General features: G+C 30.6%; 2 protein-coding genes across 3 annotated transcripts; one reads left to right on the plus strand and one right to left on the minus strand.

Annotated features, from left to right (window-relative positions):
* Positions 1 to 8461: 8461 nt before the first annotated feature.
* On the plus strand, positions 8462 to 15072 carry LOC111283218 (RHOMBOID-like protein 12, mitochondrial). 2 transcript variants are annotated; one of them, XM_089746600.1, is made up of 9 exons: positions 8462 to 8971; positions 9219 to 9339; positions 11044 to 11163; positions 12039 to 12149; positions 12715 to 12753; positions 13348 to 13452; positions 13545 to 13586; positions 14550 to 14678; positions 14824 to 14950. In XM_089746600.1, exons 1-8 carry the CDS (start codon positions 8568 to 8570, stop codon positions 14637 to 14639), a joined length of 1032 nt encoding a protein of 343 aa, XP_089602726.1. In that variant the 5' UTR covers positions 8462 to 8567; the 3' UTR covers positions 14640 to 14678; positions 14824 to 14950. The 2 variants fall into 2 exon arrangements, with proteins under 2 accessions (XP_089602726.1, XP_022727411.2); XM_022871676.2 differs by having other exon boundaries at positions 8463 to 8971; positions 14550 to 15072.
* A 1772-nt stretch (positions 15073 to 16844) lies between these two features.
* On the minus strand, positions 16845 to 22410 carry LOC111289220 (uncharacterized). Its single transcript, XM_022880086.2, has 4 exons — positions 22159 to 22410; positions 21774 to 21950; positions 20178 to 21527; positions 16845 to 17321 (listed from the first exon to the last, which is right to left on the minus strand). Exons 1-4 carry the CDS (start codon positions 22171 to 22173, stop codon positions 17289 to 17291), a joined length of 1575 nt encoding a protein of 524 aa, XP_022735821.2. The 5' UTR covers positions 22174 to 22410; the 3' UTR covers positions 16845 to 17288.
* Between the last annotated feature and the right edge of the window lie 842 nt (positions 22411 to 23252).

Here is a 23252-nt window from a genome sequence, read left to right on the forward strand (position 1 = left end):
TCTATTCGACTTGAAAACTCAATAATCTTCATGCATAAATTTGAGGACTTAATAGTGCTTAGATGTTGCTAGTTACATTTCCTATTACAAGAATCTTGTACATTTAAAAATAACTAAGTAGTCATCTTCCTCTTGGTCTAATGGCTAATGAGGCTTTATGAAAACATAGAGATCCTAGTTTTGAGCCAAAATCTCTTTCCCCTTTCCCCCTTATAAGGGTTATGCCTTCCCTGAACCTTAAACAAAAAAAAAGAAAAAGATAGAAATCAAATATTTGAAAACATCAAATGTAAAAGCAAAAATGCAGTCAAGAGTCTAACATATTAGGTTTCAACCCACCAATTCTTCTCAAATCTACAATGAAATGTATTCCAAAACATGTAGAAGTTATAATACCTTTTTTTACATTTTAACATCTAGAGCCACCACTTCTTACAAAAATCATGGTAACATGATCTATTAAGAGTTTTTAATAATATAAGGAAAAAAAAATTCAATATATAAAATCAACACAACAAAAACATCCATAAATCCCTGAAAATCCCAATTGATTATATATGTAGCTAAAAACCCAGTTGAAAAAAAGTATTTTATACAAACTTTACATACATGCAATAGATATGAAATTAAATATTTAAATTCATAAAACATATAATATATATATATATATATATATGAAAATAGCTTCTAACTCTCCTAAAAATAGCCAAAAATCACAGCCATTTAACTTAATGTTTGGCTGACTTCTATTGTCTACTCATTTTTTATTTTCAGCTAAAAAGAAAACATGTAAAATGCATTGTCCCATTCTTTTTTTCTTTTTGTCAAAGCTTTTTCTTGTAAACAATGTTCAAACCATAAATAACATAAGAAGAATGAAACCACAAAAATTAATGCCAAGCAAAGCAATCGTAATTTACAACCAATATGAAATGAGATTGAGATTTGAGAAAGAAAAGAGAAGTTAATTACTTGTTACAATACACATAGAGGCAGCCACAGTTGGAGAAAACAATAAAAGCCACTTCTACATCACAAAGGATTGAAAGTTCGTAAGCTTTCTTAAACAGCCCATTCCTGCACTTACAAAAGGTAACTTGATGATTGGTGGTGTTCTCAATCCTCTTGATCTTGATATTTGATATTTTCTCTTCCTAATCTTCACCTAACTAACCTTTTTTCAGTTCATAGAATTCTTCTTACACAACCTACAAGAATTCTTATTTCTTGTATTACAGCCCATTTAGTTCACTTTTGAAAATAAAAAACACCAAAAACTTTTAAAAATTAATAAATCCAAAAAGATTGCATACAAAGCAAAATAAAAAGAGTATAATAAACTGACAAAGAAAGAAAAAAAGGGGAAAGAAAAATTCTCTATTTATAAAAAATTCAATCTCAAGTAGGCCATTATAGAAAACCCATTTCAATTTTGATTTTTGTCTACTTTTTTTACCTGAAAGATAATTGATCATATGGGTTAATAACACATGCAAAGAAATTCATGCATGAAAGTAGAAACAACTTACAACACAAATTTAAACCAAATTTATATTGAAAACACATTTCTATCTACATCAAACAAAAAGATTAAAAACAATAAGACAAACATTACACTCACCATTCCCACCAGAACCAACACTATAATATTTTCCTTACCATACCCAAAACATGTCATAAGACTCATAATAAAAAAACACAAAAAAAAAAAAAACCATAGCTTTATAAATTATTGGGAAACTAAACAAAAAAAAGGTAATTTTGATCGAATGGTGAAAGGCTTAGAGTGTTTGGGTAAAGATTTGACTAGCAAAAAAGAAAAGAAAAAAAAAAAAAAGAGAAAGAAAAAGAAAAGAGATGTGGTGACTGGTGATTGGGCAAGACCCAAATTCGACTAGAAAAAAAGTACAAAAAAAATGAAAAAAGAGCAAAAAGAAATAAAAATTGGATGAGACATTGTAGAAGCTTTTAGAGAAGCTTTTTTTTTTTTTTTTTTCCATAATTACCTTTTATTTATTTATTTATTTATTTTTACATTGCTTACCTATTCTTTCAAGATTGTTAGGGGATCACTTTTATAGTAATAAGTTGTCAAAAAAGTTGGCAATTGATTTGTTATGATAAGAAATATTCTTAGTTTTTTTAAAACTTTTTTTAACTTTAAAATTTATATTTTTTGTAATTATAAAATTCTAAGGGGATGTTCGATTCATGAAATCTAGAATTTCTGCCAGGAATCCTACTTTATGTAATGTCATTAATATACATGGTTCACGAAATTTATGAATCCCCCATTGTGTCCGATATCTAACATTTTTAATAATGTCAAAATGAGAAAATGACCTGGAATCAAAACCTTTCTTTTCCTGAATTTTTTTAAGTTCATGGTGAAATGCAAAATTTGTTTCACTTTTACTTTTAATAATTCGTATTTAGGATCCATTATACCCTTCAATATCATAAAAATTGTATCATAAACCAAGGCCTCATCTAACATTTACAAAGGCATTTGAAGCCCTAATGTTTGACAGCTAGCATTGTGTATGGGAAATATCATTTTAAACAAAAAAAATTAAATTAGTTATTTTAGTTTATTTTTTAATTGAGTTTTTTAAAATTAATTTGATTTTATTTAATAAAGTAATGAAGAACTTTGAAGAAAGAGGCTTTGACAAAAAAAAGAGTGAAGCTTGCTAATTTAAGAACAATAATATCAAAATTTTAAATATTTATCTCAAAAAATTAAGGAATGAAAAAATATTTATATCCAATATTGCAAACAAATAGAGCAGTGTAGCCACCTTAAAATTATCATCGAGTAACAAAAATGGTTTACTACAAATTAAAAAAGAATCAATAAATAAAACCCTCCACTATATATATATATATATATATATATATATATATATTGATTGCTTACCACTATAGGCTTGAAAAATCATTTTTCTTGCAAGCAAATTCTAATAAATCGAAACTGGAAACACATATTAATGCTTGTCAGAAAATATTCTTCAATTTGAGGCTTAGTCTTCCACCTTGCTCCAAAAAATAATAGTTGACTATCCATGATGTAGCTATTACATGTTAAATAATAGATAACGTTTGAGAAAGTAAATGTAGTCTATTATCATAATAGATGACGTTTGAAATAGTAAACATCATATATTATCATAATAGATGACATTTGAAAAATTAAATGTCATATATTATCATAATAGAAAATATAGAATTTACATGTTAAAGTTATATATATATATATATATAATCGATGACATTTGAGAAAATAAATGTTGTCTATTATAATAATAGATGACGTCTAAAAAATAAACGTCTCCTATTATCATAACAGAAATTATAAAATTTACATGTTAAATTTATATATAATATAGATGGCATTTGAGAAAGTAAACTTCGTCTATTACCATAATAGATGACATTTGAAAAAATAAATGTTATTTATTATCATAATAGAAAGTATAAAATTTACATATTAATTTATATAAAAATAATTTACAAGTGAATAAAGTAAGTTACATGTTATATAAATATATTATTTAATTTAATTAAACCCCTTAAAATTTAAATAAATATATTATAAAAATATCGAATAAATCAATTATTTAAATGATTTTATGAATGTCACTTGTTATTCATATGTTATCAAATGTAATATAATAAAAGAATTTATTAGGTAATCTTAGATTTTGTGAATCAAATTAAAAATCTTACATTCCCATATGCTAAATCAAATGTCAAAAATTTTCATTACCCTAAATATGTCAAGTAAAGTGATTTGGGAAATTACTTTCCCACAGAAATCTTAAATGTCGTAAAGCAAACACACCCTAATAATATTCTTTTAATGATAACCTTAAATAATTTATATTAAAGAAAGTAAAAACTCAATAATAAAATGTCCAAAATTGTGTTTAAAATAAATAAATCTCATTAAATTTGGTAAATAAATTAAATAATAATAAAATTAATTTCCATGATGATTTGACTAAAATACTAAAAGAGTTTTTGAATTTTATTATTTTAGTTAAATAAATCTTTATACTTTTATTATACCCAAATAAACTTTTATTCTTTGATTTTTATCCCAGTAAGCCCTTATTTTAAATAAAAATTTAATTTATGTTAAGAGTATATTTAGGGAAAAATTAAAAATTAAGAGTTTATTCGGATACAAATTAAAGTTTAAGAGTTATTTGAGTGTAAAGTAAAGGTTAAAAACTTATTTGAATACAATAAAAATATAAAATTTTATTTAAATAAAATGATAAAATTTATGAATTTGTTATTATTTTAACCACATGACTACCTATATTTGAAATCCTCGAAAAGAAACATAAAATGAATATATTGATTTCAGCTATTTCTTTTTGGGTAAACTAATGAATATGCCCTATGGTTTGAGGTAGAATAAATTTACCCCATGATATTTAAAAAGTGACACTTAATCACTTTGTAATTTTCTCCATTAGTATCCAATTTAATACCGTTAACTCTATTTTCTCTTTGTTTCCCATGTGGTTTATTTTTTTTATTTTTATATTTTTTTTGTTTTCTTGTTTCCAAAAAACATTTTTTGCCTATTCTTTCTTCATCTCCATCACAACGTATGCTCTTTGTCTCTTTATCTCCATTTAAACCTCTACTCTTTCCCTCTCTATCTTCATATAAAATCTCTGCAATTTTTTCAACTATTTTGAAGATCTCCCAAGTATGGTGAATTGGTAAAAGTTATACTCCATTCTCATTTTTTGTTTAATCTCCATTTGCACACTTTTTTTTTTATTTTCTCCCTTTGTAATTTTTGATTTGGTTTTTCCATCATGATTTTTTATTTGGTTTCACTATCACACACATCATGAATATTGGTTTGCCTATCAATATTCACTATTTGGTGTTTAATTTTGGGATTTGCTAAAGAAAACATGGGTTTGAATTTGATCAAGAGTGACTTTTGATTTTTTTGAGATGTTTAAAAGTTTTCAATTAATGGAATTCATGTGTTTTAGTGTGTGTTTCAAGCTTTAGATTTTGGGTTAGTATGTGTAATATTTTGTTAGAAATCTAAGAAAAAATTGGGTTCAAAATTAAGAATTTGGTTTCAAGTCAAATAAAAAATTTTTATTTCTCTAAACTTTTCAATACATAAAAAATGGAAAAATAACAAAAGAAAAAGAAAAAAAATCAAGAGAGAAAATTGAGGTAGTTGTAATTGCCATTGCATTTAGCATCAAAGCTTTCTTTTAAGTGATAGATAATTAACTTTATGGCTATGTTTGTTTTACGAAAAATGACTTCCGAAAAATGATTTATGAAAAATGTTTACATTTTCTTAATTGAAAGAGATTTTTTATTATTTAGATAAGTTAATGAAAAGTGTTTTGTTTGGTTGTATTTTAAAAAATTTTTTTTTCAAATAATATTAAATAAATATTAAAATGTAAAAAATATTTATTATTAAAGTATATTGAAATTATTTATTATTAAAATTATTAATATTAAAAAAATTATATTTTAATAATAATATTTAATATTAAAATATTATGTTAATATAAAAATATTTAAAATAAAACTATTTATTACTCTTTATATTATTTATTAATATATTATATTAATAGCATAGTATTTATTAATAATTTATTTTTTATTAATATATTATTTATTAATGTAATATTATTTATAAGTAAAATTATGCTAAAAAACATTAATAAATAGTTTTACTTATAGATAGCTCTTTTCTAGAAAATATCTTGCCCTTTTCACATTAGTAAAATAATTTTTAAAAAAATGACATTATTTTTTGTTGACCAATAAGTTATTTTTTATTGATTAACCAGTTTTCTACCAAACAAATACCTAAAAATGCAAAAATTATTTTTCAAAATTTATTTTCCACAAAAAAAAAAAAAAACAGAGCCTACATTCATACCCATTTTTAAAATAATAAAAACTATTAAAAACTTGTATTTGGAATATGCTGAATTTAAAAAAAAAAATAAAAAGCTTTAGCTTTGGAAAGATTTTTACATAAGTTCTTAAAGATTAAAGATGAATAGAGTTTCTTGATTTCAGAGATAAAAAAGAAACCAAAGCTTATTTAAAATGGTGATTAAATTTTGGAAAGTAATAATAAAAGTTATGATCTTGTAAAAAACAAGAAAAACAAATCTTAAATTAGTTAAATGTCAAGAAGTCAAAGCTTATTTGAAAATGGTGATTAAATTTTGGAAAGTAGCGATAAAAGTTACAATTGATAAAAGTTACAATCTTGAAAAAAAAAAATAGAATAAATCTCAAACTAGTTTAAGAAGTCAAAGTTTATTTGGAAACGATGATTAAATTTTAGAAAGTAACGATAAAAATTACGATCTTGAAAAAAAAATCTCAAACTAGTTAATTGTCATTTTTAAAACATTAGGGTGCAAATTTATTTCGGTCCAAACCACATAGTATATTTATGTAGTAAAAGTTACGATCTTGAAAAAATATAAGATAAATTTCAAACTAATTAAATGTCAATAAGCCAAAGCTTATTTGGAAATGGTTATTAAATTTTGGAAAATAATGATAAAAATTACGATCTTGAAAAAAAAATTAAAACATATCTCAAACTAATTAAGTGTTAAGAAGCCAAAGCTTATTTGGAAATGGTGATTAAATTTTAGAAAATTACAATAAAAGTTACGATCTTGAAAAAAAAAAACAAATCTCAAACTAGTTAAGTGTCATTTTTAAAACATCAAGGCACAAATTTATCTTGGCTTAAACCACATAATATATTTATGTAATAAAAGTTATGATATTGAATAAAAATAAAACAAATCTCAAACTAATTAAATGTCAAGAAGCCAAAGCTATTTGGAAATGTTGATTAAACTTTGGAAAGTAACGATAAAAGTCACGATCTTGAAAAAAATTAAAACAAATCTCAAACTAACTAAGTGTCAAGAAACAAAAACTTATGAAGGATAATATAATAATATGAAAAAGATCGTATATAAAAAATGATAGGGAAAACTTATTTGAATTGCGAAAACATAGCGAAAACATTTTTACAAAAGAGTTATGGAAGCGATGCCAACTTGATTCACTAATCAAAGATAAAATCACGCATTTGAAAATTATCTATTATTTACAACATAAATCCTTAAATACTGAAACATGAGATTCTTCGAAAAGTTTTTTTTCTATGTCGATCTTTCTATTTTCCTCTCTTTTTCTCTATGTGACTTATCATATAGTCCCACATGAATGTGACTTGTCTCATTCTTGATTTGATTCATCATATTCATCCTTTTTGTTTCTTATCATGGTTGAACACCATGTTTCATTGAGAGAAGAAAAGACCACAACATATTCATGTCTTAAGAACAAATTTTCCATGTTTTTCTCATATGACTGGTTACCATTTTCATGAGGAAAATAGAAGGGCTTGAGGTTTTTGTCCATTTTAATTCAAAGACAGCAACCACTCAAGGTAATTGTCTTGTTTAAAATAAAAAAAACCCTTCATAACTACCCATTGGTAGTTATTTATCGTATAGGATTTGACTCACCTATTATTGGCAGCAATTTTTTGCAACTTATTTGGAAATGATGATTAAATTTTGTAAAGTACCAATACAAGTTACGATCTCGAAAGAAGACTCAAACTAATTAAGTTTCATTTTTAAAACATCAAGATACAAATTTATTTCGGTTTCAAACCGCATGATATATTTATAAAATAAAAGTTACGATCTGAAAAAAAAAAAATTCTTAAACTAATTAAATGTCAAGAAGGCAAAGTTTATTTGGAAATGGTGATTAAATTTTGGAAAGTAACAATAACTTTTATTCGTTACTTTCCAAAATTTAATCACCATTTCCAAATAAGATTCATTTTAAAATTCATTTTAATTATCATTGCCAAATAAGATCCATTTTGAAAACTAATTAAATGTCAAGAAGTCAAAACTTAATTGAAAATGATGATTAAATTTTAGAAAATAATGATAAAAGTTACGATCTTAAAAAAAAATTCTCAAACTAGTTAATTTTCATTTTAAAACATTAAAGCGTAAATTTAACTCGGTTCAAATCATATAATATATTTATGTAATAAAAATTATAATTTTGAAAAAAAAAATAAATCTCAAATTAACTAAATGTCAAGAAGTCAAAGCTTATTTGAAAATGATAATTAAATTTTGAAAAGCAACAGTAAAAATTATGGTCTATAAAAGTTAGATCTTAAAAAATAAAATGAATCTCAAACTAATTAAGTATAAAAAAATTAAAGCTTATTTAAAAATGATAATTAAATTTTAAAAAATAACGATAAAAGTTATGATCTTAAAAAAATAATAATAATAAATCAATTAAATGTCATTTTTAAAAGATATGTTTATGGAATTACTTTTTTTTTTAAATAAAAGAAACCATATAATTTTACTACTAAGCAAAGAATCCTCTCTTACCAAAAGCTTACTAACGTGTACTGGGAAGAAATCCATACTCAAATTCAAAGGCTCAAAATCCCGAAGGCCGAAGCCAAAGCTGAAAGCAGAAAAATGCAGAGGCTTCTTTCACTGAAACAAACCTCATCGACCTTAACCAAAGCACTGACGAAGACTTCTTCTTCGTCTTCCGGCTTCAACCCTCCCCCTTACAATACCTTCTCTCCCATCGCCAATCCAATTCCAACCCCCCAAAACCATTTTCTTAGCTCCCCATTTTCACACCCATTTCACCACCTTTCTTTTCCATGGCGATCAAAGCCCAGTCTTAAAGTGAAAACTCAGGGCTTTCTCTCATACCCAGTTGTTGCAAAGCGGTTTTCGTTGAATTCCTCAAATACCCATCTCAAAGTTTCAGGCAAAAGCCTTTTGGATTCCAAAGCTTGGTTTCTAAGACCTTGGATTCCCAAAGGAAGATTTGACGTTGGTCCCAGTTTTGGTCTTTCGAGGAGTCGCTGGTAATTTTCTTTTCCTTTTGCAATTTATTGTATCATTTCTTTATTCTATTTTCAAATTCTACCCCATTTAATTATATCGAGATAGACACTTACTTAGTATCATTGAATTCATAAGCAACAAAGGGTTCTCGTAGTGATGATGTCTTATATCCGAAGCATAGCTATGTTGAACCCAACTGCTTGTTATGGCTTGACTGTGTTTATATGTTTTTATTTGTCAATAGTTTTTCTTATCTTTGTTTTGCAGGAGATCATGGTTCCAACAGTTTACAGAAAGTCAAATGGTTTTGTGCTTGATTTTAACTAATGTTGCTGTTTTTCTCTTATGGCGGATTGCGGATCAAGAATTTATGATGAATAACTTTATGGTGAGTCCTTAGCTTTTGACCTGCTTGTTAAAATAAAATGTCCATGGTAGATTTTGCTCTCCAGCTTCTTGTTTCTTGGTACATGTACTCCCAAGTTGAAAATCGATGTTCTAGGGACAAAAATTGAGGAGACCTTAATAGTAGTTTTATTGCTATATGGTGCTTCGTGCTTGTAATATTCTAGTCATATTTTAAAACGAGTACTTCCATGTGGAATGTATCCTTTTTATGAATATAGTATTTAAGCACATTCAGTGGTAGATAGTCCTAGGAATGTATGGAGAACTAATACATGCTGATAGCAGGGTTTCAAATAGCGCTGGCATTGCGGCTGCTATTTAGCAGTAGGGGCACCCTTCGCTACTGCTATTCACCCTGTGAATGGCAATCACATTCACAACGGAGCTTTACGGCCGCAAATAGCCGCATAACGGCCAATAGCGGTTGTAACGGAGCATTAAAACTGCTATTTATATTTTCCAAATCAAATCACACAATAAACAAAATCAAACTAGAAAACCCACCCGAACTTCAAACAATTAAGTCAAAATCCAACAAATTTAAATCTCAATCAAACTAAAAAATGAAATTAATTCATGGTAAAAAAAAAATATTTGAGTTGCAGATGGGTTGAAGGAAGAGCTCTCATATAGCCTCCATTCTATTGACTTCTCAAATTTTTACTCTTGAGAAGGATACATAAATGAGAATGCTCTACTATTGTGAGAAGAGAAGAAAATGGGTTTGGAATTTATTGAGAATTTGGTTTATAAAAGTGAAGGCTGATACTAATGTCACGTTGTTTTAAAGATTAAAACTGATTTTTTTTTGGGTTTAGGTGAAATAATAGGAGGGAAAAGTAAATACGGATAGGAAATGGATATTTGGGAAATTTTTAATGATTTAAATGAAATTTTAAGAGGGATGTTAATTATTAATTAGTTAATTTAATTTTTTATAATTTAATACGTGCATAATCATTTAATTTAAAAGAATTAATTTTATTATATAATTTTGATATTATTAACAGTATTGTTAATTGAACTTTTTTTTTTTAAGTTTGATTAAGGTTTTGTTGCTAACTATTACATTATTTTTGTTAATTAATTATTTAAAATGTTGCACTTGTGTATTTGATTTAATGGTAAATACAAGTACCTATGTTCAAGGAATTATATTTTAATCCCTCACCCCAATAATCATATCGTATAAAAGAAAATTTTAATGTTCATCATCATTCTTCCTAATAAGATTAAATATGTATTTATAATATTCATGTCCATAAAACTCATGAATATATTAACGAACATGTTAGATATACATATTAATTTATGAGTTGTAACTAAAAATTTTATTTTAACATATAAATGAAAGAATTAAAATATCATAAATTACTTTAAATATCATAAATAAATGTTATTATGATAACAGTAATTATTATTTAGTTCATTTTATGATAAGTTGTGTAAAATAGAAAAAAATTAATAACTGCGATGAGTGTAATTACTGCTATTTTATCCGTTACATTCGTAACCGTAATAAATTCGATGCAATAAAAACCATGACCACGACTACAATTTAAATCCCTTGCTAATAGGACCTCTCATATGTATCAGGATTATGGATTTTCAGATGTTTATCTTTCACTTGCTTTTTTTTTTTTTCAATTTTCTCCTCCTAACTTATTTGATGTTCTGTGAGCAGGTTTCATTGGACAATTTTAAAAGTGGACGCTTACATACACTGATCACTTCAGCTTTCAGTCATATTGATATCAAGCACATTGTCACTAACATGATTGGACTTTATTTCTTTGGACATAGTGTATGATTATTGAAATCCTTTATTTGGTTACAACTTCTTTTCTTACCAGTATTTGGGTCTTTCAATGTGCAAACTGCTTCTGTTGGACTGTTTGTTTATGATCTGTATTTTGTGTAGCTAGTTATGTCTTAAGAGAGCTTGAATTTGAATCTATGTGTGACAAACAACTACCATTTGGTTTTTTGACTTCTTGTATGCGGATAATGGAGAGTGAGCTTATTCATTCTAGAAATTAAAAGTTGACTGGAGATTTATATCATTTAATAAACATGTTCTGTGGTTGCTCAACACTCTTTATTTTGCTCTACACTTGATCACATTAGATTGTCTCTCACTTCTTTTACATCTAGTGTTGACTAATGAACTGTATTACTCCTTTCTTTTGTGTCGAGGTTGTGTCTGAAATTCCTTCTGCTTTTAAATAGTAACAGAATCCTTATGTTAAAGAGAATACTATTTCAGAGTACCTAATAAGGATCAGCTACCTAACCTAATATCCTATCATTCTTGGATTTAGATTGAGATGCCCAAAATGGAAAGTAAGATAGTAAAATCATGGTTTTATGGTCAACTTTGCATTTTGACATCTTTAACTAGTTTTTTCCCTGATTTTCAAATGCTAATGTAGTGTAATATTTCAATATATTTCCTACCTTCAACTTTGTGAGACAAGCATAATGGTATTCCGATGTTACCCCGGCCACTTGCAGGATTTAACTGTTACAACCAATGCTTACTACATTTCTTTTTAGGCTTGTATGCTTTATCTCCATTGTTTCTCTTCCTTGCCCTTTTCTTCTTTCTTTTTCCTTGTTACTCACCAGGAGCATTTAATGTTTAAATTTTTTTTTCCTTTTTTACTTTGCTTTGCGCAGATTGAAAGTATCTTTGGACCTCAATATTTGCTGAAGTTGTATCTATCTGGGGCAACTGTCGGTTCTCTGTTTTACTTGGTTCACCATGCATATTTGGCATTGTCATACAAGGTACCATGATGCTGCAAGAAATATCAGAACGGCTATCATTACACTGTTAGTTAGTTATAGGCCTGGATTGTTGTCTAATGGCAACAATAAACCCCAAACCAAACTGATTTGGGATACATCACATAACACTCTCCCTCATGTTTAGGCTCAATAAGAACAACTTGTGCAAACAAGTTACTATATGGACAACAAACAATGAATAAGAAATAACAAATGGGAAAGCAAAAACTGTAAGTTCTCAGCTTTGATATCATGTTAAGCATCCCGCTTAAAATCAATTAGCTATAGGTGGACAGATTGGCTTTTGAATAGGACCATTAGAAACCCAAACTTAAGCCCTTTGAAGAACACCACTTAATAGATTCTAATGTTATTGTTGTATAGGTCTGACATGGGAAGTCCATTCTACATGTTAAAAAATAGAGTCTTCTAATTTATTTATTGGTGTACTCTTATGTTGATATTTACGTAAAGATTCACCGTATGATGATGGTGGAAAATTCCTTGATTTTCTTATGAACCATATATCGTTCAGTTTTTTCTCACTCTTGGCCCTCCACCTCAGGAACAAGCAATGTGGATGGACCCAAATACTCCAGGATTGGTATGCTCCCTAGCCTTCAGTGCATGAAGCTCCTGTGATAACCTTTTTTTTTTTTTGTCCTTTCTAGTGATGACTGTGACCAAATAGTAACAGTGTCATTATTTATTTTCTCTATCCAATGAACTACATGATATTAAGGAATTTTTTCTCTGATATTGTCTATTGTTAAGCTGTTTAAAATGGCATTCAAATTGGGGTTTGATAGTTTAAGGTCTCATTCCCTTCTCCTTTGTTTTTCTGACTAGTTAGTCTTTTGTTTTCTGAGATACGACTGAAGGTTTTATTCTTTCTATGCAAACCCCCACCCCTCCTATTATTTTCAATCACAAGATTTTATTTTTCTTCCCTTAATACAAGTTTACCCTTTATGTGTTACATGTTTTCCTATAATTATATCCATTGTTTGCATGGATGCCTAGGATGATGTCTTAAAGAAATCCTACGTGTTTGTTCCAAATGGAGAGGGCAAGCAATGAGAAACTTATTTTAGTTCATCAATTCCCTAATTATTGCTGTGGTTTTCATCTATTAGGCAGCCAATGCATGAATTTATACTTAAAATCTGTTTAACTTGTGGTCTTCTGTGTCATTTAGGGGGCAAGTGGGGCTGTTAATGCTATCCTTCTGCTTGACATATTTCTGAATCCAAAATCTACTCTTTATCTCGATTTCATCATACCAGTTCCTGCCATGTTACTGGTAAGCTAGCTTCTAGTTTATGCTAACAATGAAATGACTTTTTTAGGTTTACAAATCCTTGCTGAATTGTCTATAAATAATTTTCTTTACAGGGCATCTTTCTAATTGGGATAGACATATGGAGGACAATAGAGGTATATTGCTCATTTTCCAGCAGCTGTTTTCATTTTCATTTGCATTCCATTCAAACATAATCTTAAATTGATCAATTCTGGGGCATGTGGTTCTGGTGGAAAAATTGTACATATGTGCAAGTTCTTTGGCATCAATAAAAGATCAGTTTACTACGCACAGAATACATTTTGAAGGGGAAAGAGGGAAGGCAATATGGAAGAAAGAGAAAGGATTAGATCTCAATAAAGATCACTTTGCTACACGAAGAAGACATTCCAAAGGGGAAATATGGAAGGTGATAAGGAAGAAAGAGAAAGGATTAGATCTGAATAAAGATCACTTTACTACACAGAAGACATTCTGAAGGGGAAAGAGGGAAGGTTATAAGGAAGAAAGTGAAAGGATTAGATCATCTGCCGCACTTATTTAGATGATATCCATGGTCACTGAACATAACTTTACTAATTTTTGAACAGTTTATGATATATAATGAGCTATTTGATAAATTTGAGGGGGTACCAGGTTTTGTGTTTGTTAAGCCTATCAGTAGCTTCAGCAGGATTGCTCTTGCAAGATGTTCCACCTTCATCTTGTGGCAGATTATTTTGTGGACACAATAGCACCAGTTTCCCTAACTTGCAACTAGGCTAACAGGTTTTTAGTATTTCTCAAGATGCTGTTCAAGAACTGCTGCTTAATACGCCTGGAACCATTAGAGTTGAGTTTTTTTTTCGGTTGGTGTTGACCCTCTCTATGACTTCATTTGGGTACTAAGTGTGAATTTTAGAACCTTTGTAAATTTAGTTTTTTGTCATAGAGCAGTTCTCCTTTATCTTGAGCTACCTCACCGTCATCTTGGACATGATATGTGATAGAGTGTGACCACAACTGGTGCCATTAACTATGAATTTTATAGCTCCCAATCTCTCTAAATTAAGGTTTCATATCATCTAACCAACAAATATTTGATTTTTGCATTGTAGGGGAATGGTCATGTTTCAGGATCAGCTCACTTGGGTGGTGCTGCAGTAGCAGCTATAGCATGGGCTCGACATAGAAGGGGACGCTTCTGAAATGAATGGTGCACATGCTACTAACAGTTGCTGGTCATGGTAACTAATTGTGATTAGCGTTTCAGTATGATTGTCTCAATTTTTTTTTTACTTGCTCAAGCATGTGTTGTTGACCACATGTTTCATTCTAGTTGCTACACTTTCTGTGTTATAAAGGCATACTGGCTGTTTCTTTCAAACCCAGGTGCACAAGGTTCCCCGCATTGCGAGGGTTGGGGGAGGGTCCATAGTATGCAGCCTTCCCTCTACATTTTTTTTTGCAGAGAGGCTGTTTCTTTTAATGCATAATAATTCTATTGAATTTACTTTGCCCTCTTTCTCCATCTATTTTCTGGCATAGCTATGGTAAAGTTAAAGATAGATTTTTACTTGCAGCGAGAAGACGTTGCTGGGTCCATAAAGTTATCATGTGAAATGATATTTATTGTGTTTATTTTTTCTTTTTATTCTATTGAACTCTATGATTTTGCCTAGTATATGATCAGGTACCTACTGCCCCTTTACTTGAAAACTTGTCTGCTCAATCTAGCGGTAAATGTTAATCATGAAATCGCCCATTTTCATAGCTTTCGGGGGAATGCTGGGGGTAGTCGTATCCACAATTGCTCTTAAACACTCCCTTGTTTAGGTAACCACACCATGCCTTTTTTCAACCTTAAAACCGGCAACCGGCCGCCTTTACAAATGTAATTGCCCATCATTCCTAGTGTTCTGGCAAAAAAAAAGTCTAAAACGTTTTCCCTATCTTGTTCCTCATGGTGCTCTGCCTTCCATTTCTCCATTATTATGTTGTACATTAATCATCTCCATTTTCTATCTTTCAATGGTGAAACTAATCAGACCAAAGAGACCCACCATCACTGAAGCTGGTTTGGTTCTAGCTTAATAACATCTAAACAGAATCACTTAGTTCTCATTTGTTAAAGTTCCTTTCTTGTCTTTACTGCTGAGCCTTGCCACCCTCAACTTGTTTACATATCTTTGCTTTGTGCGAATCTCTTCAAAACTATCAACCTGAAGACAGTCGTGCCATGCCAGTAATAATCCCTTCTATTATATAATTTAGGATATGTAATGATTGTAATTGATTTTGGTTTTGGGTTACCCTTATACTGATATGCTTTGAGGGACTGGAAGGACAATTTACCATCTTTTCATCGTCATCGTCGTAAGCTCTACAACAAAACAAGAATACATACTTTTTTTTTTTTTTTTTAATTTTGCTATAACTTTGGTGGCTTGGTGTTAGGTTTAGGCGTTCAAGAGATGGGGTTTGTCTCTTTATCTTTTATCAATCTCATTTTTTTATTAATGTTAATAGTTTTAACAAATTCATCGGGATTTAGAATTGATTTTTTTTTATCTTAAAATTTAAACTTTATAATCACAAGGATTTTTTTTTTTTGGAAGGGTCCCTTATGGACTTAAAACTATATATATATATATATATATACATACACAACTATAAAAATTTTATAAGTCTATGCTATAAAAATTTTTGACTAAAAAAAAATCAAATACAAAATTATTATAAAAATTTAAAAATAACTATATACTTTTATTTTTACTTAAAATATAAACCTTCATTTTTGTTATTATTGCTCTACTATACAAATTGGAGTCAATAATTTTGAAAGGGTTCACATTTCATTCCGGGAAAGAATAAGCAAATATCATAACCAAGTTATGATATGGCACTTCGACTTCAACTGCGTGGGGTGGTTGATGATCAATGATCAACGGCTAGATGTAGTTTACCTTCATTACGGATGGAGACCAGCGTTTCATCATTGGATCTTGTGTTTTTTGTCTTTCCTGATTCTTTTGCATCTCATTGGCATACTGCACGCTTAGTTAACCTGATGGGAATTGGGCAAACATCATGCTCCAGGACCAAGAAGCATCTTGTTGGGCATTTAACCTCATGATCTAAATGAATTGAATATAAACATTTTTTTAATATATTCATTTAATTAATTAATCTTAAAACATTATACATAATCATTTGTTAAATTTAAACAATCGAACAAAATTCAACTATATTCACAAATTATTTATAAAATATTCTCTTTGTTTATATTTTAACATTATAAATGACCCAAATATGAACAAATTTTGTTATATTTATAATTTATTTATTTAATTATTAAATATCAATATATTATTCAAAATCGTTGTTAATTTTAATAAATAAAAGCAAACCTGTTCAAAAACTATTTGTGAAGTTCATTTGCACCCTATACCTTTGCTTTGCACCAAAAAACAGACAAATTATGCCTAATAACACACCCAGGGGAACCTAGGAGGGTAGTGAGCAAAATTTGCAATTATGATAATTTTACTAAAGCCAAATCAAAACAGTTATATCTGATGTATTCTAAACACATATAATAATAATAATTATTATTATAATAATTATAATAATAATAATGAGACCAAAACAGAACTAAAGACATACAACAATGTTGAAAACTTGATGGATATAACGACCATATTAATCAATCTGAGACCTATAGCTCTTCCTTGTTTAACCATCAATCTTCTTATAAAAAAAAACCGGCTCAACGTAGATACCCTCAGAGGGACTGGACCAATTTGCTGCTTCAGTTCAGCATATCCATGTATTAATGCAAGAAACAGCCGCAGCTACTACCGCCACTTCTTTTCCGATAATGATATGAGCTGCAAAAGAGAAAACGACAGGCAAATTGGTATTATGATAAAAACAACAGATTGTAGCTACCATGAATAGATATCAAACAATTAAACACTGGTAGAATGAAGCTTGAGAAGAACTATGGAGATATTTTTGGCAACTCCAAAGAAAGTTGAAATAAAAACTGAGACTAATCTAGGAGAAGAATGAAGAACTTAAAATCTCATGTTTGGCCTAATCTACAATATTGACTAGTAAGACTTCCAGATAATAAGAGATCAACTTCTATGACCAAGGCATGTTTACTAAATACAAGATTGTCTAAATGCAAACAGGTCTTCAATGTTAAGGAAGATGCAGGAAGACTGAATCTTTGTTTGCATCGACATAGGGAAATATCCAAAGATGCTCAAAGGAAAGCCCCAAATTGAACTACCTGTTATGTCAATCTCTAAACAATAACCAATTACTGATACTGTTAAATGTAAGCAATCAAGTACACGAAAAAGAAAAAAAACAATAACAAACTCTTTGTTTTGCTCACCTGGGTTTAATAAATCTCGTTCAAAGAGTCCAGTTTTAAATCAAAGTGGAAACCACCAGCATAACAAGATTACATGTTAATGCTTTTATTGTTACAACTGATTGCATGTTAATATTTATAAGGACTTAAATCCTACCAGCTTAATACTAAACTGAACCATTGGCCAAAAAAAAAAAAAAAATACTAAACTGAATCTGAAATTTTCATTCAATCCATGAAAGGGCTGTCCACTGTTGTTACTTGAAAGTGGCTTCATTTGAGAGAGAAAAGAGATGGTCGTTAATTTTCTCTTGCCCCTTAGGTTTATGAGGATGAGGTATAAGACAAAATTATAACAGAATGGAAGTGATCAGGCAAAACCTATTTGGTTCCCAATGGATTTTGAAGGGAAGTAGAAAAGTGCCAATATAGATGGGCAAGTGGTAGTCTCCTCTGACATGAGAAAGTTAAGTAGGAAACCAAATACAAGGATTCAATGAATATGAAAGAACAGGATGCATTTAGTGATAGATAAATGAAAATTGAGATAACCTCTAATTTCATAAGAAAAACTAAGAGGATGTCAGAGCAAATCAAAACCAAAAGCCAGTTTATAAGCTTTATCAGGAATCGAAGACTCCTCTATCAGTATGACAAGGATGCACTAGCTATTGCAGAAAACATGGATGTATTATGCCACCTACAGCTCATTGGATATAAGCTGACAAATCAGGGCTTGCAGGCCACTCTTGATGGTGCCCTTACTGAATCCCTTGACCTGCACAAGCGTTTCCATGTAAATCCAAAAGGGGATATGGGGAAAAGATATGCTGAACAGATTAAAAATTTGAGACATCCCAATGATTCAACTCATCACTATGAATTCAGTGCAAAAATTAAGGGTTCTGGATATTCCAATTATGCTCTTTCTTCTGACTTCATTTATGATGGTTATAGTGGTTTTGGTTCCAATTATGATGTTTGTCCTATATAGCCAGTAATTAAGGGTTCTGGATTCAAGAAACTTGTCCTGAAACTCAGACAAACAAAATTCACCTAGAAATAGATACCTATACAAGGATGAATAAGCATAAGAAATTAGCTCCAACAAAATAGCTTGTCACCAAAAGACTGCTATAGTAGAGCGCTCTGCTTCAACCACACTTTGTAATTTCAACAGAAGAGTTGAGTTTCAGAAAATATCATGGCTTAGCTTCAATCCTGCCCAAAAAAAAAAAAAAAACCCTTCCTTCTAGACCATCCAAAACTCCTTCAAATTTTTCTCAAGATCCTTCATTTCATCAGTCATTACTGGCTATGTATGACAAAAATGATAATTGGAATAATAACCACCATAACCATCATAACAGAAGTCAGAAGAAACAGCATAATTAGAATATCCAGAACAATTAATTGACGAACTAAATTCTTAGTCATGAGTTGTATCATTCGGGTGTCTCAAATTTTTAATCTGTTCAGCATATCCTTTCCCCATATCCCCTTCTAGATTTACATGGAAACACTTGCGCAGGTCAAGGGATTCAAGGTAAGGGCACTCATCAAGAATGGCCTGCAAGACTTGATTTGTCAGCTTATTTCCAACAAGCTGCCGGTGGTGTAATCCATGCATGTTTTTTGCAATAGCTAGTGCGTCCTCATCATGCTGAGAGAGGAGTCTCAGAGGATCTCAATGAAAGGAACAAGCTGCAACTCTCTTCAAAAAACACAAACACTAAATCTATGCTGTCAAACTTTTGCCTACAGAAAGCCAAACAACAATTAAATTGAGGTTATGGAGTTGAGAAGAATGAAATCAACAATATATCTATAGGACAAAACATTGGATGCGTATGCTGCAGTAGAATGATTTACATAGCCATCAACTTTATGAGATTAAGATGGACTTCAAGATCAACAAGAAAATTATCCAAGGCAACAAAGTTAAGTATATTCAATGAAAATGAGGATAACAATCACAGTTAAGATATTAAGAGCAAGGAATTGTTGGCAGGGTATTTCTTGCATAGTATATCTAAGATTTCAGATAACATGTGTTAGTAAACATGTCATTTTTGTGAAGTTAAAAATGGCAAGAATAAAAGTTTGACAATTCCCAATAAGTTACCTGAAAACATACAATCACTTGAGATAAAATTTATGCCCCAAATTTGCTGATGATTCCCCTATCAAGTCAGGTAATCAAAATCTATGTTTCTCAAGACCTAATCATTGTCTGATATGACATCTCAATTTAGAGATATACACAAGCACACAGACACATGCCCTAGCCGATGCCTACACCAAACCATGCACAAATATAATGCATGTAAAGAAGCACTTCTGAAAATTGATAACCAACCTGACGAGCCACCTGTGCTAGTCGTCGAGTGTCTCGAGATGATTCAGTTGTCAATGTGGACTTTTCCGAGTCTAGAGAACCATTTTGTTTTACCTCTGCCTTCATCTTAGAAGCGTCTTCATCAAGTGAGCAATCTCTGTCAGGGCTGCTCAAAGAATCCTTCTTCCGCTTTCTTTTGAATGTGTACATGAGAAACTTATTATTTACTGGTTGAGTAGAAGACCCTTCAGTTATTTCGGACACTTTAACATCCGAGTTTGCTGCAGACACATCAACCATCTCAATATCCATTTTGAAAGATGCAGCCCCTAAATTCTCAGTGGATCCACTTTCCTGGCTTGTCAACCCTTTTTTGTCTGTCAGCGATTTATCATCATTTTTGTCATTCTGGAGATCGAAAGCTTTCCTAAACTCAACATCATCCTTGTCAACTTCAGATCTTGATTCAGCAACAACTTTAGCTGCATCTGAAGATGAACTAAGGATAGAAGGAGAATAAGGACCCATCTGATCATCATGATTGATTATCCTAGAATCTTTCCCAAATTGAGCATTCTCATTAGCAGCATGTGAGAAACTTTCGGGGCACAGTAGACCGGATTCTTGACACGTTGCTACAACCTGATCAGGTATATCCATAGATGAGGGAGCTTTATTTTTCTTATATCTAGCAGCTCTTTTTCTTTTCTTGCGAAAAGAGCAAACAGGAAGAACTTGGATAATGCTGTGAACATCACTTTGCATCACTTTGAACTCATCTGTTTTTTCCTCAGGTCCGCACATGTCAGCTCTTGAAGAAAGTTTTGTGTGCATATCCTTCCCCTCTTCACCTTCTCTAGTATTTTCATTCTTTGCATCATCTTGCCCAGAAAGAGATAAATTTCCATTCAACAGACACCTTTCAACTGCACGAATCCTCTGAGTGCACCCATTTCGATACAGGTCAGGCTCTTTTCGTCTCATCACTATGGAGGCAAAATCAGGGTTACAAACGTAGCAATTATCCTTACAAGAACACTTATTACCCACATTTGTTCCGCTCAGAAATGAACTCTTGACGTCAGAAACTGTCAAAAAAGCAGTTTGTGCATCAAGTAGAGAAGATCTGACAGACCCAAAATTGTTGATTGTATTTTGCTGTGATATCTCCAAAGCAGCAGCAACATCATGTTTTGATTTTTGTCCTCCCATACACTGCATTGGATCTTTTATCAGCTTCTCCAACTCATCTTGCACTTCTCTCAGCTCTGCTCTAAGATCTCTAACTATATCCTCAGCTTCCCCCAATTGTGCTTCAAGCTCTTCAATTCTTTTCTGTTGATTCAAGGACATCATCTCTGCTTCATTAACCTACATTCATAGCACAGACAGCAAATACTGTACTTGTTCAGCATTGAATTGATTGCACTGAGTACTCATTTTTCCAGACATAACTGTGTTACATATTAGAAACAACAAATATTGAGAGAAAACCCACATTACGAAACATAAGACAGTAAACAAAACCAAATTATAACATCTGCGCTGAAACATTATCAGAAACAACAAGTAACAAAAATAACAGAAACAAAGGCAATCCTAAAAGCCAACAGTTACCTTAGCATCCAACATCTGTTTCAACTTAAGCAACATACGCAACGCCTCATCTTTGGCCGCGAACAGCTCCTGCTGATACCGGAGAGCCTTCCTTTCCGACGCCATTACCCTCGCCGCCGCCTCTTTAGCCGTGTTCAGAATTATTTCGGCATAAGCCTTCTTCAAAGCCGTCAATTTCTGTTTAAAAAAAAAAAACAAAATCCAGAAAACATTAAAGAAAACCCATATTAAAAATAATCATGTTGAACTAATAAAAGGATCAAAATCAACTCTTTTTAGCAAAAACCCATAAACTAAAAAAGAAAAATATTCAAAATTCACACACAAAAAAATAAAGAAAAGAAGAAAAACTAGATTATGGAGAAGGGTAGTAGAGAAATTTTACATCGGAATCGGCCATTGTAGCCACTAATGCATCAAACTGTTGCTGTTTCTTCCAGACCAAGTGGTGAACAAGAAAAACAACAGAATAAAAAAGGAAGGTTGTTTTGTTCTTTTGTTTCCCTTCCCCTTGCTGCAGCTGTCTGTTAGGAACTGAAAGTCTTTGCTGTTATTACCAAACTACCCTCTTCTGCCCTTTTATTTACCAACACGCCACTTCAGCTGACAAAACCGTTAGACGGTGCGGTTTAGTCTAATTGTTTTTCTTTTCTTCTTCATTTGTTTCTCATGGTAATGGGCAATGGGCGCGCGACAACGAGGAAGGGCCCACAAGTTGAAATTTTTATATGACATGGAGGAATGAAGGAGGAACAGGTGGCTCCATGCATGCAGTTGTTTTGTGTTGGGGGAAGTTGACAGTTTTGGGGGTGGGTGATCACGGGTCTATCGTGAGGTGGCGTGTAGATAAGTGAGGCTCCCGCGGCGTGTGGTGTGCGAAAGTGAAAGCAGTTGGCGACTTTCGAGTTGCTTTTAACGTCAAGGTTGTCAATGTCCGTACCGTTTCTGGCGTCAAAGTTCTAATTGGAACGGAAGGGAGATTATCGGAAGTTTGTTCTATTTTTTGTTGTTGGATCATTCAATCCTGCCAACTTCCAGTCTTATAGAAGTCTATATTTCAAATTTTAGATTCCTCCTCTAAATTTTAGTGTTTACAATGACAGATTTAGAAATTTTTTTTTAGATATGTTTATTTTTAATATATATAAAAATTAACTAATCAATAAAAATATGTCCGTGAAAAATTTTTAAGGCATTCATTAAATTTTTTTTCTAATTTGTTTATATTTTAAATTTTAACGAATATCTTTGGACGCCCTAGAGGAAAAAGTGGATTTGCCCTTGAGTAAGTACTGAAGTAGGTTGTTATGATTAGTCACTCATAATAAAAAAATTATATAAAGATTCATCATTTAAAAGTATAAGATTTTAAATAATTTTTTTTTATAAATTTCACTCAATACTAAATTATAATTAATTAATTACATTATAATAATGATAAATGATATGCTCTTGCTTGTTACTAACTTGTTTCAATTC

Source organism: Durio zibethinus, chromosome 17, assembly GCF_047325235.1.
Source record: "Durio zibethinus cultivar Kanyao isolate XHJ-2024 chromosome 17, ASM4732523v1, whole genome shotgun sequence".
In the NCBI taxonomy this organism is placed as follows: Eukaryota; Viridiplantae; Streptophyta; class Magnoliopsida; order Malvales; family Malvaceae; genus Durio; species Durio zibethinus.

What these genes read in the sequence shown, in the direction of transcription:
- LOC111283218 (XM_089746600.1), top strand. Translation starts at nt 8,568, where the DNA reads ATGCAGAGGCTTCTTTCACTGAAACAAACCTCATCGACCTTAACCAAA. An exon ending in GGTCTTTCGAGGAGTCGCTG is followed by an intron (nt 8,972 to 9,218) that starts GTAATTTTCTTT and finishes TTTGTTTTGCAG; the next exon opens with GAGATCATGGTTCCAACAGT. An exon ending in CAGTTCCTGCCATGTTACTG is followed by an intron (nt 13,453 to 13,544) that starts GTAAGCTAGCTT and finishes TTTTCTTTACAG; the next exon opens with GGCATCTTTCTAATTGGGAT.
- LOC111289220 (XM_022880086.2), bottom strand. An exon ending in AACAGATGTTGGATGCTAAG is followed by an intron (nt 21,528 to 21,773) that starts GTAACTGTTGGC and finishes CTATGAATGTAG; the next exon opens with GTTAATGAAGCAGAGATGAT. An exon ending in TAGCACAGGTGGCTCGTCAG is followed by an intron (nt 17,322 to 20,177) that starts GTTGGTTATCAA and finishes TCTCTTTTGCAG; the next exon opens with CTCATATCATTATCGGAAAA.